The 16,753-nt window shown below is 41.5% G+C and overlaps 1 protein-coding gene across 2 annotated transcripts in view; it reads left to right on the forward strand.

Annotated features, from left to right (window-relative positions):
• BBS4 (Bardet-Biedl syndrome 4) overlaps nucleotides 1-16,753 on the forward strand; it is a gene marked incomplete at both ends in the record, with an annotated part of 43,380 nt that overhangs the window by 12,740 nt on the left and 13,887 nt on the right. For both annotated transcript variants that reach the window (XM_080692000.1, XM_080692001.1), the window contains 5 exons: nucleotides 1,428-1,507; nucleotides 3,371-3,434; nucleotides 5,286-5,397; nucleotides 6,548-6,620; nucleotides 12,522-12,575. In XM_080692000.1, coding sequence (XP_080548126.1) covers nucleotides 1,428-1,507; nucleotides 3,371-3,434; nucleotides 5,286-5,397; nucleotides 6,548-6,620; nucleotides 12,522-12,575 — 383 coding nt within the window. The remainder of the gene's footprint in view (nucleotides 1-1,427; nucleotides 1,508-3,370; nucleotides 3,435-5,285; nucleotides 5,398-6,547; nucleotides 6,621-12,521; nucleotides 12,576-16,753) is intronic.

Genomic DNA, 16,753 nt, shown 5'->3' on the forward strand with positions numbered 1-16,753 from the left:
TTGTTAGTATATTTTAAATATTTCAATTTTAATAGAGAAGTAACTGATTTTATAGTTTCTCAATCATGAGCTATATTTACTAACTCAGAGATTTTTTTTATTGTTGACTTCTCATTCCTTGGCAATAATATTCCTCATTCATTTGAGCTATATCTTTTATCTTCTCTTCTATTCTTTTTCTTTTCTTTTTTGTGGTATTGAGGATTGAATCCAGGGGCATTCTGTTCCAAACTATATCCCCAGCCTTGGAAACAGGGTACAGAGTCTTGCTAAGTTGCTGAGAGCCTCACTAAGTTGCTGAGGCTGACTTCAAACTTGGAATCCTCCTGTCTCAGCCTCCCAAGTACTGGGAATACAGGCATGTATTACTGCATCAGACTACCATTTGAGTTATTTCTAAAGATTGTGTTTAAATATTTACAGTATTTTTGGTACTCTGTTTTATTAGATGTGACATTAACTATATTAAAATTTTTGTTAAAAAATTTCCTCAAAATTCCTTTAGAAAGTCTTCATGTTCACTTTCTATAATTGGGAGGGAGAGAGGGAAAGAGGAGAGATATAGAATGGTAATTTTGTTTTTCAAACTAGGTTCTCATGTGAGAAACTAATGTTATAAGCCACCAAAAAAAAATTTTTTTTTTTACAGTACTGGGGATGGAAACCAGGGGTATTCTGCTTCAGAGCTACACCTCCAGCCTTCTTTCTTTCTTTCTTTCTTTCTTTCTTTCTTTCTTTCTTTCTTTCTTTCTTTCTTTTGGTGGTACTGGGGTTCCTGGAAGCCCTTCTACCTCCGGGCTACACTCCCAGACCTATTTTTTACATTTTTATTTGGAAACAGGGTCTCCTAAGCCAGTGTGCGTGGCTGGTTTCGAACCTGCGCGATCCTCCTGTCTCTGCCTCCCAAGCGCGGGGATTACATGCATGTGCCACCACACCCGGCGCCACCAAAATTTAATTGAGTCATATGCAATGTGTAAGAACAGGACAAATATCTTAGTTTAATAGTCTTTATATTTTTATACACTAATAAATGCTTAGAGTTAGCATGAAGAATTCATGTGTTATTTTAAAATGCTAATGATTCATTTATTTTTTTATTTTTTATTTTTTTATTATTATTATTGTTTTTTTTGGTGGCACTGTGGGTGGAACCCAGAGGCTTTCTACCTCCGGGATATACTCCCAGACCTATTTTATATTTTATTAGAAACATGGTCTCACTAAGTTGCTGAGAGCCTCACTAAGTAGCTGAGGCTGGCTTCGAACCTGTGCGATCCTCCTGTCTTAGCCTCCCAAGCACGGGGATTACAAGTGTGTGCCACCACGCCCAGCTGCTAATGATTCATTTAGACATGAGGATAACAGTGAAGGAGAAAATATAACAATGATTTCGTTGTTTTGTTTTGTCAAAATATGCTTTCCAGCTTCAGAGTTCCCTATTTTGGAGAAGCAAAACTGGTTGATACATCTGTACTATATCCGGAAGGATTATGAAGCATGTAAGGTAAGAGGCTGCAATGGTAAGAGAAAATGAGGGGCAGGCTGTCATGTATGGTATGCAGCGCAGTGCGGCTCTTTAATATGTGAGTTTATCTCTCTTCACACTGTGCACTTGTTAGCTTTTACTATGATAACACTTTTTTTTGTGTGTGTGGTACTGGGGGTGGAACACGGGCTTTTCTACCTCCAGGCTACACTCCCAGACCTATTTTATACTTTATTTGGAAACAGGGTCTCACTAAGTTGCTGAGAGCCTCACTCAGTAGCTGAGGCTGACTTCAAACCTGTGTGATCCTCCTGTCTCAGTCTCCCAAGCACTGGGATTACAAGCATATGCCCGGCTAGCACTCACTATTTAACAGATAACCTTAGAATTTTAGTGCCTCTAAGGAGCAGACATTCATTAATTGCGCAGTGGCCTCCTGTGGACTGGGGGTCAGGTTCAGGTGTGTTCCATGTGTCTTCTCATGTCAAGACTGAACTGAAGGGCAGCTATTTTCTGGTACATCTGGGTTTCCTACTAGAAGCAGACATTTAATTCAGTATATTATCTATTTTGTTTTAGATAGATAGATCAAATATAATTATAGTGAGGTTGGTCATAATTTGTATAATTTAGAAATGGTTTAGGTAAAAATTGTTTTTTTTTTTTCTCTCTATTTACATCTCTGGTAACATACAGTATATGTTACATACTTACTGGTAGATAGTAGTAGTATTCAGAAACAAAATGTATCCTTGGTGTTTTTTTTTTTTTTTTTTTTTTTACACTTAGAGCTTTTTTTTTGTGGTACTGGGATGAAACCCTTCTACCTCTGGGATATACTTCCCAACCTATTTTTTATTTTATTTGGAAACAGGGTCTACGTTGCTGAGAGCCTCACTAAGTAGCTGAGGCTGGCTTCGAACCTGTGCGATCCTCCTGTCTCAGCCTCCCAAGCGCGGGGATTACAAGCATGTGCCACCACGCCCGACCTTCACTTAGAGCTTTGTAATATTTTTAGGGTTGTGGCTTTTAATTTATACTTGTGGTATTTATACTTATGGCAACGCACAGAACTCGTTTAGTGCCAGTATGCAGTATGGTTCCTGAAAGGTTCTTTTTTTCCTACTACCTTTTCTGTGTTTTCCTTTTTTTTTTTCTTTTTTTGCGGGTCTGGGGATGGAACCCAGGGGCATTCGACCTCTGAAGTACACCCCCTGCCCTAGTTTTTTATTCTTTATTTTACTTTTTTTTGTGTGTGTGGGTTTGGGGATGGAACCCAGGGGCATTTGACCTCCAAGCTACACCCCCTGCCCTAGTTTTTTATTCTTTAATTTGAACCAGGGTCTTACTAAGTTGCGGAGGGCCTCACTAAGTAGCTGAGGCTGTCTGCGAACCGCGATCCTCTGGTCTCAGCCTCCTGAATGCCGGGATTACAAGTGTGCGCCACCACGCCCAGCTATCCTTTATTTTAAAACAGGGTCTCAGTAAGTTGGGGAGGGCTTCACTATGCTGCGGAGGCTGGCCACAGACCTGCATTCCTCCTGTCTCAGCCTCCCAAATTCTGGTATTACAAGCATGAGCCATCATGCCTGCCTTTATTTTATTTTATTTTTTGTGGTACTGAGGATGAAACAACCTGGGGCATTCTACCTTTGAGCTACACCCCGAGCCCTAGTTTTTATTCTTTATTTCGAAATACGATCTCACTGATTTCCAAAGGGCCTCACTAACTAGGTGAGGCTGTTGGCGAACTGTGATCCTCCTCGTCTCAGCTTCCCAAATGCTGGGATTAGAAGTGTGTACCACCATGCCCGGCTCATTTCTACTGATACTTACAATTATGTAAGCACTACTCAGAGGTTATTTTTTTATCCTTTTCAGGCCGTTATCAAAGAACAACTTCAGGAGACTCAGGGATTATGTGAATATGCTATCTATGTCCAAGGTAAGACAAATATTTCTTCTCTTCTTACTGGAGAAGTATACATGTACTGACCTTCTCATAAAAAGACCAAAAATCTTCTGAATACTTAAATTCAAGTAAATGTTCCACAAAAATTCAGTATTTTTAAAATCTGAACATAATTTGTGTGCTAGATTTGATTTCAGAAATGAGTACTATGTCAGACGTAGTGGCGCACACTTGTGACCCCAGTACTTGGGAGGTTAGACAGGAGGATCACGGTTTGTGGACAGCATGGGCTACTTAGTGAGGCCCTCTGCAACTCAGTGAGACCCTGCTTCAAAATAAAGAATAAAAAATAGGCTGGGGGTGTAGCTTGGGGGTAGAATGCCCCTGGGATTCATCCCCAGTACCGCAAAACAATAAAAAAGAAAGAAATGATGAGTACTATTCAAAAATTTGGTACCATCATTCACCCCTTTTCTAGTTTCCGGTTGGCTTTTTTAGAATAGATGCTTTGGATCCCTGTGTCATGCGGTGGTTTCAAATGGGCCAGAAAATGCTTTGGGAAGGGTTCCTTAGAGTCAAGCTCAAAATGATGAGAAAGGGCTTGGGGATTTTGTAAAGTGAGTCAGGAAGAAGAGAAATAGCCTAGACTTTCACAGGATAAAATAGAGAATAACTTAAACTTTTCAGAAACCAAATACAGAAACCATCTACTTAGATTTTAATTCCACAAATAGCATCCTTAGTATTTCCAGTAATTCTTTTTTTTTTTTTTTTTTTTTTTGTGGTACTGGGGGTGGAACCCAGGGGCATTCCTACCTCCAGGCTATACTCCCAGACCTATTTTTTTATATTTTATTTGGAAACAGGATTTCACTAAGTTGCTGAGAGCCTCACTCAGTAGCTGAGACTGGCTTCAAACCTGTGCGATCCTACTGGCCCGGCCTCCCAAGCGCTGGGAATACAAGCATACGCCACCATGCCTAGCTCAGTAATTCTCTTTTTAACTCTGGTATAAAGGAGTGGTTTTGATTACCACTCATTGCATTTATAGTCTTCAGATTAATATATACTTTACTGACATAACTGGTCAGATTAGGTCATCATGGCAAAAAAAAAAAAAAAAAAATTCCCTTTTATTCCTAATATAACAAGTTCCAGACTTTTAATGCCTGATAAATTCTTCTGAAAATGTAGTCTTAGGAAAAATTACAAATTACAGGTTTGTTTTATTTCGTACTGGGGATACAACCCAGGGGCATTCTACCTCCAAGCTACACCCCCTATTTTTTATTCTTTATTTTGAAGCAGGGTCTTACTGAGTTGCATAGGGTTTCACTAAATACCTGAGGCTGGCCATGAACCCGGATCCTCCTGTCTCAGCCTCCTAAATGCTGGGATTACACGCATGCGTCACCATGCAGGGCAAAATTACAGGTTTTAATTGGTTACTATACTGAAGACTAAAGTATGGAATATTACTGTATTCTTTACCAGGATCTCTGTGTTGAACTTGGGGTATTGATTTCACTTCTACCATTTGGGGCTCTTTCTGTAAATTGTTAAGTGAATTATAATAAAGCATCTAATACAGAAGCACAAAATATTATTATGAAGGGTGTCTATGATGATTTCCAATGAAACCAATATCCATTTGGTAGATTCTGGAGTAGTAGGTTTGAATGACCTTATTAAAGAAGTTTTAGTTTGTTGATAGCTTTCCTTATTGTTTCAACCATCTGAAGAGATACCTGATTGTATTTAAGATAGTTATCCAAGGGATTTTTTTCAATGTGATTTCTTACCTCCATCTTCTCTAATTTTCCTGATGCCAGATTCAGTTTTGTAAAACATGGTTTTATTTTCTGCGTTTCTGTTTCTTGGCAGCACTGATATTTCGCCTGGAAGGGAAAATCCAAGAATCCTTAGAACTCTTTCAGACATGTGCTATTCTCAGCCCTCAGTGTGCTGATAACCTCAAGCAAGTAGCCAGATCTTTGTGAGTATTGGCTGCCTAGAGGCCCTAGGACACTCACGGAGTACAATGCAAAATGCATTCTTGGGCCGGGTGTGGTGGCGCATGCTTGTAATCCCCGTGCTTGGGAAGCGGAGACAGGAGGATTGCACAGGTTTCAAGCCAGCCTCAGCTACTTAGTGAGGCTTCTCAGCAACTTTTGAGACCCTGTTTCCAAATAAAATATAAAATAGGTCTGGGAGTATAGCCTGGAGATATAAGGCCCCTGGGTTCCACTCCCAGTACCACCAAAAAAAAAAAAAGCATTTTGGGCAGCCTGTTACAGGAGGAAAGTGGCTTGAAAAGTATAATGTCATTTATTATGAAGAGCATGGATTAATCTTCAGATCTGAGAAAATAAGATAAATTAATATTATGAAACTAATTCAAACACTGTACGTTCTAGTTTGATTGAAGATATTGCTTATTACTTAAATAGTGTCATCTTGTACCTTACCTCCTCTAATCATATGGGCAGCCCATGGAATTTTCCTCAGCTGCTATTACAACACTTAATTAATGCTTGAAACACAGTAGGTTTTTAGTATTTGCTGATTGAATGCCCTGAAGGTTCATAAATGGAAGCAACCTTTAAAGTCTTTATAAGTTACTAGATATACTCTCTTTCCAGAGGAGTAGAATATTCAGTGGAGTTTCTATCTCCACTTCCTTCCCGATGTTGTCATTTGTACCTGCATTGTTCCAAGTTTTCCCTTATTGCTCTCCAAACTCATGATCTATTATCAGGTTAAAGGAAAACAACAACAACAACTTTGACTTGGGAGGAAAGGGCATGTCCCTAATTGATAATGTTGATAAATGATGGCAGGTAGTGCTTGTGTCATTTGGCTTATTTTAAATTTGATTCTATATGGTATATTGCAGAAAAAAATTTACTGAACACTTTCGCTTGAATCGGTGCGTGATGAGATGAAGGCCACAGAACCATGGCAGTGCAGATCCTGCCTTGAGGGCTGCTGATGCTGCAGCACTCCTGGCCTTCCCAGCACAGCCCAGTCCAGAGGGGGGCCTCCAGAGTTCCCAGCTGCATGTGACGTGAAGAACATGTGGCCTGCCTGGTAGAGGCAGCCTTGTAAGAATTGTGGGTAATAATTTGCAGTTGAATCTTTTGCAGGTTCCTTCTGGGAAAGCACAAGGCTGCCACTGAAGTATATAATGAAGCAGCCAGACTTAGCCAGAAGGACTGGGTGAGTAGGGTACCAGCCCCTCACAGGAGAGCCTTGTTTCCTTTACCACGGGTGCCCCAGTTACTGGCATAGCATCATGCTTATCTTTGTCTTTATTGTATTCTTATGCTTTGCTGATGATACAGCTAAGTATAGGGTCAAACTCATGTTCCTCATGACATTGTAGATTTTGCTGCATGGTTCTCTAGATATATTTGTTGTTGATGAGCAGTTTGTAACCAGTTTGATTACTCCATTTTCCTCTCTAGAAGCTTTGGGGATTTTCTCTTTATCATTGGAGTTCTAAAACATAAGCAATGAGCATCTAATTGTGTTTCATTTCTTTAATTTTTCCCCATCTGTGTGACACTTAGCTCTCTATTTCATTCCCAAAACCCTTGCCTTTCTTTTCGTCAGGGAAATTCTCTTTGAGTAGTTCTCCTTTCTCTCCATGTCTCTTGTCTGTCTCTCTCGTGTTATATGTGTATTTGTGCATGTGTGTGCACCGATGCACATGTGTGCGTGCATACATGTGTTACTAGCGATTGAACACAGGGGAATTTTTTTTTTTTTTTTTTTTTGTGGTACTGGGGATGGAACACAGGGGCCTTCTACCTCCGGGCTATACTCCTAGACCTATTTTATATTTTATTTGGAAACAGGGTCTCTTAAGCCAGCTGAGGCTGGCTTCGAACCTACGCGATCCTCCTGTTTCTGTCTCCCAAGCGCGGGGATTACAAGCGTGCGCCACCACGCCTGGCTGAACACAGGGGAATTCTATCTTTGAGCTACACCCCCAGCCCTATTTGTTATTTTATTTATTTATTTTTATTTTTATTTTTATTATTTTGTGGGTCTGGGGATGGAACCCAGGGGCATTTGACCTCCCATGTACACCCCCTGCCCTATTATTATTATTATTATTTTTGGTGGTACTGGGGTTCTTGGAAGCCCTTCTACTGCCGGGCTACACTCCCAGACCTATTTTTACATTTTTATTTGGAAACAGGGTCTCCTAAGCCAGCGCGCGTGGCTGGCTTCGAACCTGCGCGATCCTCCTGTCTCTGCCTCCCAAGCGCGGGGATTACAGGTGTGCGCCACCACACCCGGCCACCCCTGCCCTATGTTTTATTTTTTATTTTACTGGGATTACAAGCATGTGCCACCACGCCCAACTTTGTTTATTTTCAGCTAATTTGCTAAGTTGCTGAGGGTAGCCTCAAGTTTGTGATTCTCCTGTCTCAGTCTCCCAAGTACTGGGATTACAGGTGTGTACCACTGTGCCTGATTTACTCTCTTTATATCAGCTGGAGACTGTGTATAACTGCAGCAGAAATATGGACTAAACATTGGCTTTACAAATTAAGGGTTTATACCAAGTATGGTAGTGCATGCCTATAATCCCAGTACTTGGGAGGCTTAGACAGGATTAAAGGTTCAAAGCCAGTCTCAGCAATTTAGCAAGACCCCATTTCCAAGTAAAAACATAAAATAGGGCTGGGGGTATAGCTTGGAAATACAATGCCTCTGGGTTCAATCCCCAGTACCACAAAAGAAAAAAAAAAAAGTTTATTTCTTTTCTTGTCTTTTTGTTTTGCGGTACTGGGGATAGAACTCATGGCCTTTCTACCTCTGAGCTACACTCCCAGCCCTAGTTTTTGTTCTTTATTTTGAAACAGGGTCTCACTGAGTTGCAGAGGGCCTCACTAAGTAGCCAAGGCTGTTCGTGAACCACGTTCCTCCTGTTTTAGCCTCCTGAATGCTGGGATTACAAGCGTGTGCCACCATGCCCAGCTCCCCAGAATCATCATTAATCTTCTCGTTATTTTGGTTTCTTTTTCATGCTCTTGGTTTTTCTTAAGCATTTGATGATTTTTAAAAAATCTTTTTTGTTTGTTTGTTTGCTATGCTAGAAATTGAGCCAGGAATGTTACACCACTAAGCTGTATCCCAGCCCTTTTTATTTTTTCTTTTGAGACGGTCTTCCTAAGTTACCCAGGCTGGCTTCTAACTTGCCATCCTCTGCCTCAGCTTCCTGAGTCTCTGGGAATAGATATGTGCGTTGCTGTGCCTAGTGAAGGATTTGGTGATTCTTGGAGAGACTACTAAAAGAGAGGTTGCCTGAGTTTCCCCTGCAGTCCAGATGGCACCGTTGCTTTGGAAATGTGTTAAATTTGTCACTTTTTTTTCTTCTGCACTTGTGAAGATTGAGTGGTTTGAATCTTTCTGCCATGAAGTGTTTTATAGCCAAAGGCAAAAATGAAGCTACAGGTAATGAAAAAGCCAAGCTGGGATATAGCTCAGTAAGACCCTGGGTTCTATCCCAGCACCAATAAATAAATAAAAACTCATGTACTTTTCACTCAGTTTTTTTTCTCTTTTTTCTTCCTTTTTTGTGGTATTAGGGGTGGAACCAAGGGTGGTTCTACCTCTGAGCTATGCTCCCAGCCCTGTTTTGTTTGTTTTATTTATTTATTTTATCTTGAAATAGGGTCTCACTAAGTTGCTCGGGGCCTTGCTAAATTGCTGAGGCAGGATTTGAACCTGTGATCCTCCTGTCTCAGCCTCCCAAGTCGTGGGGTTACAGGTGTGGGTCAGGACACCCAGCTTTCATCATTCTCTCTCTCTCTCTTTTTTTGGTACTGGGGATGGAACCCAGGGGCCTTCTACCTTTGGGCTACATCCCCAGACCTATTTTATATTTTATTTGGAAACAGGGTCTCACTAAGTTGCTGGATGGTTGCTCAGCCAGGACAATGACTTCTTGGTGATTCTCTCTACACTGTATATATTCTCTATATAATCATATATAAATATGATTAGAAAATAAAAGTAGACAAAAAGAAGAAAAATCCCAGTGCTGATGCTTCCTATGCTCAATAAACTCCTTAATCTTTCTGAGCTTTATCTGTAAATTGGAAAAATTATACCTGTGTTGCAGATTTGTTGGAAAAAATGAGTTTAATAGGTATATAAACATCTGGCATAGAGTCTATTGTATAATAGGTGTTCAGTCAATGATTGCTGTTGGTTATTTTAGGAGACTTGGAAGACATTGAACTAGCTGTTGTCTGTGAGCCCTGACCTGTGTCTTGTACAGGGACACGTCCCGCCACTCACTGGGTGGTTCCTTACTGTGTTTCCCAAGAGCATTTCCCTCTTCCAAAGCTACTGTAAATAAAGGAAGATTGAGCTTACAGATCCCACACACTTAAGGTCAGGAGAATACAGTTTGGTCTTGCAGTGAACTTGAACTAGAAAGCTGTCATCAGCCGAGGCAGTTACTCTTCCATTTTGCTTCATCTTTTCTTTCTGTAGATAAGAGGCTGGAAATTTTCTTTTTGTAAAGGGCGAGTTAGCTGGGCACAGTGGAGCACACGGGTAATCCCAGCTACTCAGTAGGCTCAGGGAGGAGGAATGCAAATTCAGAATCAGCTTAGGCAATTTAGCGAGACCCTGTTTCAAGATAAAGCTTTATTTTATTTTATTTTTTTGTGGTACTGGAGATGGTACCCAGGGGCTTTCTACCTCCGGGCTACACTCCCAGACCCATTTTATATTTTATTTGGAAACAGGGTCTCACTAAGTTGCTGAGAGCCTCACTAAGTAACTGAGGCTGGCTTCGAACCTGTGCGATCCTCCTGTCTCAGCCTCCAAAGCTTGGGGATTAAAAGCTTGCGCCACCACGCCTGGCTTTCAAGATAAAACTTTAAAAGTCCTGACGATATACAGCTCAGGGGTAAACACGTATGAGGCCTAGAACATATGAGGCCTTGGTTTCAATCACCAGTAACACACACACACACACACACACACACACACACACACACACACACACACCACTTAGTAAATATGTTAAGCTTTGCAGCTTCATACAGATTCTGTTGCATCCACTTAAAAAAAAAAGCCAGCTGGGTGTGGTGGCTCACGCTTGTAATCCCAGCATTCGGGAGGCTGAGACCCGGGAGGATCGTGGTTCGCAGTTTCAAAACAAAGAATAAAAAATTGGGCAAGGGGGTATAGCTCAGAGGTCGAATGCCCCTGGGTTCCATCCCTAGACCTGAAAAAAAAAAAAAAAAAAAAAGCCATACAAAAACCAGCGATTGAGCTGGGCATGGTGGCTCATTCTTGTAATCCCAGTACTTGGGAAGCTGAGATAGGAGGATTGCAGGTTCACAGCCAACCTCAGCAAATTAGGCCCTCCGCAACTCAGTGAGATTTTGTTTCAAAATAAAAAAATAAAATAGGGCAGAGGTGTAGTTCAAAGGTAGAAAAACTCTGGGTTCAATCCCCAGTACTACAAAAATTAAAAAATACCCAAAAAAACCAACAAGGGGTTGCAACTATATTTCAACAGGGTTTTATTTACAGAAGAGGATAGGGAATTATTTGGCCTCTGGACCATACATGTGTCTTACCTCCCTTTTAGATTTCTGCAGGCTGGCTCTATTTATGTACATTCCATCATGGGTGCCACCAGGTGGCGCTGTTAGCCCCTCCAAGTCCAAATCACCTAGTGAATTTAGTACTAAATTACCTAGTGCTTTCAGTTTACCTAGAGCTCTCTTCCAGTTCCAGATTCCTAGGGAAAGCACTCTGACTCAGGCAGGTGTCCAGAAATAGAGACAGATAGGATATCCTAAGGTCAGAACTGTGTTGCTAGCAGCCCTCTCATCAGGGGTATGCGTAGTCTCTTCTGAGTGAGGGATGCAGTGTACGTGGGTAGCTCTTAGAGAAAAGTGTAGGAAGATGGGTTGGATGGTATCCCAGGGAACCACATAGATTCAGAAAGATCATGTGTTTATTCTGCTTTTATTTATTATTGTCTATAATTTTAAGATATATACTAAAGAACTAATTTTATAGATTTATATATATTTGATTTCGAACTCCAGATTAAAAAAATAAACTGAGCCAGGCATTGTAGTGCAAGCCTGTAATCCCAGCACTTGGAGGCTGAGACAGGAGGAGAGGATCACTGGTTTGAGACCAGCCTCAGCAACTTAGGAAGACTGACTGTTTCAAAATAAGTAAATAAATAAGGCTGGGATATAGCTCAGAAGTAGAATGTCACCCATAACTATGGGATATGTACACAAAGGAATTTTACTCAGCCATAAAGAAGAACAAAATTATGTCATTTACAGAGAAATGGATGGAACTGGAGAACATTATGCTAAGTGATTACTCAGTCACAAAAAGTAAAAAAAGTCGGATGTTCTTTCTAATATGTGGAAGCTAGGGAGAAAAGGGGTCATGGGAGGAACTCTAGATGAGGAAAGAGAAACCAGAGATGAGCAAATAAGGCGACCTAACTGAGGGGGAGAGGACGGGGCAGAGGGAAACTCCCTAACGCACATGATGTACGTTCACAAGCCGATCAAAATCAATCACTAGGCCAAACATGAGAAGGAGGGAGTGGGGTGGGAACTAGTTAAGGGCTAAATGAGGGATGTGGCATGTTTGTCTCTACCATCTTGTACTCCATTAAGATGTATGACTACCAGCCTCAGCTACTTAGGCCCTTTGCAACTCAGTGAGACCCTGTTTCAAAATAAAGAATAAGAAATTGGGCTGGGGATGTAGCTCAGAGGTAGAATGCCTGGGTTTCAATCCATGTAGCACAGAAAGAAGGAAAGAAAGGAAGGAAGGAAGGACGGGAGGGAGAAGGAAGAAAGAGAAGGAAGGAATGAAGGAAGGAACGAAGGAGGTATGACTACAGTGCACCAATAAAAAATTTTTAAAAAAGAAGTAGAATGTCTTTGGTTTCAATCTCCAGTACCAAAACACAAAACTAGCAAAAAAAGACCCAAAAACGGACTGTAGTGCATTTCAGAGTTTACACTTTGCTGAGCAATGATATGCTACTCTAATGCTAACTGTGGAATTACACCTAAGCTGTTTCCTTTCTTCTGTGTGCAGGAGATCTGCCATAACCTAGGCGTGTGCTACATTTATCTAAAGCAGTTCAACAAGGTAACTTGTGGTTGGCTGGGGACTGTGTGGAGAGTTCACTTGTGTTGAAGATTCCTTTGCTCATTTTATGTTCTCTCTAGTGCTTGCTGAGTATTTTGGACATGAAAATTAAAGGGGCCTTATCCATCTGTCCTCATTTGAATTCTCATTTGTCATTATTCATCAACCCCACCCCCATTTTTGAAAAAGGAAATTCTAGAAATATTATGCTTGACATTCTATTTGCCTTATTTTTTCTTTTTGCGCGATACTGGGGATAGAACCCAGGGGCATTCTACCTCCAAGCTACACCCTCAGCCCAATTTTTTATTCTTTATTCTGAGACAGTGTCTCACTTAGTTATAAAGGGCCTCCCTAAGTAAGTGAGGCTGTCCGCAAGCTGTGATCTCTCTTGTGTCAGCCTCCCAAATGCTGGGATTACAAGCCTGCGCCACCACGCCTGGCTCTCTAATTGCTTTTTCCTTTCTTACTTCTCTCCACTCTCTGTTTAATTTTCTGGTATAGAAACAAATGTTCAGCAAGACAGATATCAAAGTCAATTTTTAGCTGGGCATGGTGGAACATACTTGAGAGGCTGAGACAGGAGGATCCACAGGTTTGAAGCCAGCCCTCAGCAACTTAGTGAGGCTGTCAGCAACTTAGTAAGACTCTTAAGTCTTAGTAAATTTCCAAATAAAATAGGTCTGGGCTTGTAGCCTGGAGGTAGAAGGCCCCTAGGTTCCATCCCCAGTACCACGCAAAGAAGCCTTTTTTTTTTTTTTTTTTTTTTTTTTTTTTTTTTTGCGTTACTGGGGATGGAACCCACAGGCTTTCTACCTCCGGACTATACTCCCAGACCTATTATTTTAAAAATATACTTTATTTGGAAACAGGGTCTCTCTAAGTTGCTGAGAGCCTCACTTAGTAGCTAAGGCTGGCTATGAAACTGTGCCATCCTCCTGTCTCAGCCTCCCAAGCAGGGGAATTACAAGCTTGCGCCACCATGCCTGGATAAAAAAGCAAATTTTTAACTGGGTGTGGTAGCACATGTCTATAATCTTACTGTTTGGGAGCCTGAGACAGGAGGATCACAGATTTGAAGCCAGCAACTTAGTGAGGCTGTCAGTAACTTAGCAAGACCCTATTTCCAAATAAAAAATAAAATAGGGCTAGTGGTGTAGCTAGGAGGTAGAAGCCACTGGGTTCAATCCCTAGCAACACACACACACACACACACACACACACACACACACACACACACAAAAATCAATTTTTAAAGCCTTAAAGGTTTACATAGTCATTACTATATAAGCTATCTTATGCTTTAGTAGCAACTGGTTTAATTAATTTATTTATTCCTGGGTATTGAACCTCTACCCTCAGCCATATTTATTTATTTATTGGTGGTACTGGGGGTAGAACCCAGAGGCTTTCTACCTCTAGACTACTCCCAGACCTTTTTTTTCTTTTTTTTTTTTTTTGGTGGTACTGGGGGTGGAACCCAGAGGCTTCCTACCTCTGGGCTATACTCCCAGACCTTTTTTATTTTATTTTATTTAGAAACAGGGTCTCACTAAGTTGCTGAGAGCCTCAATAAGTAGCTGAGGCTGGCTTTGAACCTGTGTGATCCTCCTGTCTCAGCCTCCCAAGTGTGGGGATTACAAGCGTGCGCCACCACGCCCGGCTCTCCCAGACCTATTTTATATTTTATTTGGAAACAGGGTCTCACTAAGTTGCTGAGAGCCTCACTAAGTAGCTGAGGCTGGCTTCAAACCTGTGCGATCCTCCTATCTCAGCCTCCCAAGCATGGGGATTACAAGCATGTGCCACCATGGCTGGCTATATATTATTTATTTATTTATTTATTTATTTATTTATTTATTTTGCGGTGCTGAGGATGGAACCCAGGGGCCTTCTACCTCTGGGCTACACTCCCACACCTATTCTATATTTTATTTGGAAACAAGGTTTCACTAAGTTGCTGAGAGCCTCACTAGTTAGCTAAGGCTGACTTTGAACCTGCGCAGTCATCCTGTCTCAGCCTCCCAGTACTAGGATTACAAGTATGTGCCACCACTCTGGCTTTATTTTTATTTTAAGACAGTGTTTTGCTATGTTGCCCAGGCTGGCCTTGAACCTGCAATCTTCCTGCCTCAGCCTCCCAAATACTAGGATTATAGACATTTTTTTTGGTGTGTGTGTGTGTGGTGGTACTGGGGTTCCTGGAAGCCCATCTACCTCCAGGCTACACTCCCAGACCTATTTTTTATATTTTTATTTGGAAAGAGGGTCTCTTAAGCCAGCATGGCTGGCTTCGGACCTGTGTGATCCTCCTGTCTCTGCCTCCCAAGCGTGGGGATTACAAGTGTGAGCCACCACACCTGTGATACTGAAGATTAAACCTAGGGGTACTATATTGCTAAGCTACATCCCAGCTATTTTATTTATTTAGTACTAGGGATTGAACACAGGGACATTCTACTTCTGAGGTACAACCCCAGCCCTTTTTATTTTGAAACAGGGTCTTGCTAAATTCCTGAGGCAGTCTTTGAACTTGTGATCCTCCTGTTTTAGCCACTGGGATTTTGGGTATGTGCTACTGTACTCAGCTAATAACTAATTTTAGCTTTTAAGATCACTAAAAATTAATTTGATTTTTTATTTTAAGACTGAGGATTGAACTCAATGCCTCATACATGCTGGGCAAGAACTCTACCACTGAGTTACATTTTTTTATTTTTATTTTTTGGTGTGCCTGGTGATGGAACCCGGGGCCTTCTACCTCCAGGCTACACTCTCAGATATTTTTTATATTTTATTTGGAAACAGGGTCTCTTAAACCAGCTAAGGCTGGATTTGAACCTACACGATTCTCCTTTCTCAGCCTCCCAAGTGTGGGGATTACAAGTGTGTGCCACCACACCCGGCTTTTTTTTTTTTTTGGTGGTACTGGGGATTGAACCCAAGAGCATTCTACCTCCAAGCTCCACCCCAGCCCTATTTTTTAAAATTCTTTTATTTTTGAAACAGGGTCTCGCTGAGTTGCAAGGGCCCTCACTCTAAGTAGCTGAAGCTGGCTGCGAACCACGATCCTCCTGTCTCAGCCTCCCAAATGCTGGGATTACAAGCATGTGCCACCATGCCCAGCTTATATATAAATTGAAAGCAACTATTTAATGGGCTCTTTAGGTTTTATGGTTGGATCTATAGTTTTATGTGCTTGATTAGGTTTTTCTCCCAGAGAATATTTAGATCAAGCACAGATTTGTTTATTTATTTACTTATTTCTTCACAGATTTATTTATTTATTTTTGCGGGTCTGGGGATGGAACCCAGGGGCATTCGACCTCCGAGCTACACCCCCTGCCCTATTTTTTATTCTTTATTTTGAAACCGGGTCTCACTGAGTTGCAGAGGGCCTCACTAAGTAGCTGAGGCTGTCTGCGAACCACGATCCTCCAGGGTTCAGCCTCCCAAATGCTGGGATTACACGCGTGCGCCACCACGCCCGGCCCTGCTCTGTTTTTTATTCTTTATTTTGAAACAGGGTCTCACTAAGTTGCAGAGGGCCTCACTAAGAAGCTGAGGCTGTCCGTGAACTGCGATCCTCTGATCCTCCGGTCTCAGCCTCCTGAATGCTGGGATTACAAGCATGAGCCACCATGCCCAGCTACATTTTTCTATAAATTTAATGGACTAAGCAAATACAATATCTGGCATTATACAAACACTTGTATTGATGAGTGACTAAACAAAGTCTTTCTGTCCATCCACTACGATATGTAAGCTCCTCCAGAGCAAGTTTTGCTGCTGCTGCTGCTAACTCTGATGTACCTAGGATAGCAGGCACTCAAGGGATACTTGATGAATGAGTAAAGGAGAACGACCCATTCATCCATTTGTCACACTGATGAGGGAATGCAGCCCCCCGTGGGGAAGGTTGCACAGCCAGCCACTGGTATAGCTGTTTGGTGCAGTATTCTATGCCATCCTCTACTGTTCCCTTTGACTTTTGAGGTATGAGTCATAGGTATGAATGTCAAAGCAGAAAACATTCAGAAAGGTCAATTATCTTGTAAGAATTTTTCCAAATGGCTTCAGAGACAGATAACTCATGTTACTAGGTGTCCTGTCAGCAAGGATAAATTTGGTCTATTTTGGGCTTTGGGTGATAGGGGCTATTTGAAGAAACATGATAG

The sequence above is a fragment of the Muscardinus avellanarius genome, assembly GCF_963383645.1.
Source record: "Muscardinus avellanarius genome assembly, chromosome: 3".
NCBI lineage: Eukaryota > Metazoa > Chordata > Mammalia > Rodentia > Gliridae > Muscardinus > Muscardinus avellanarius.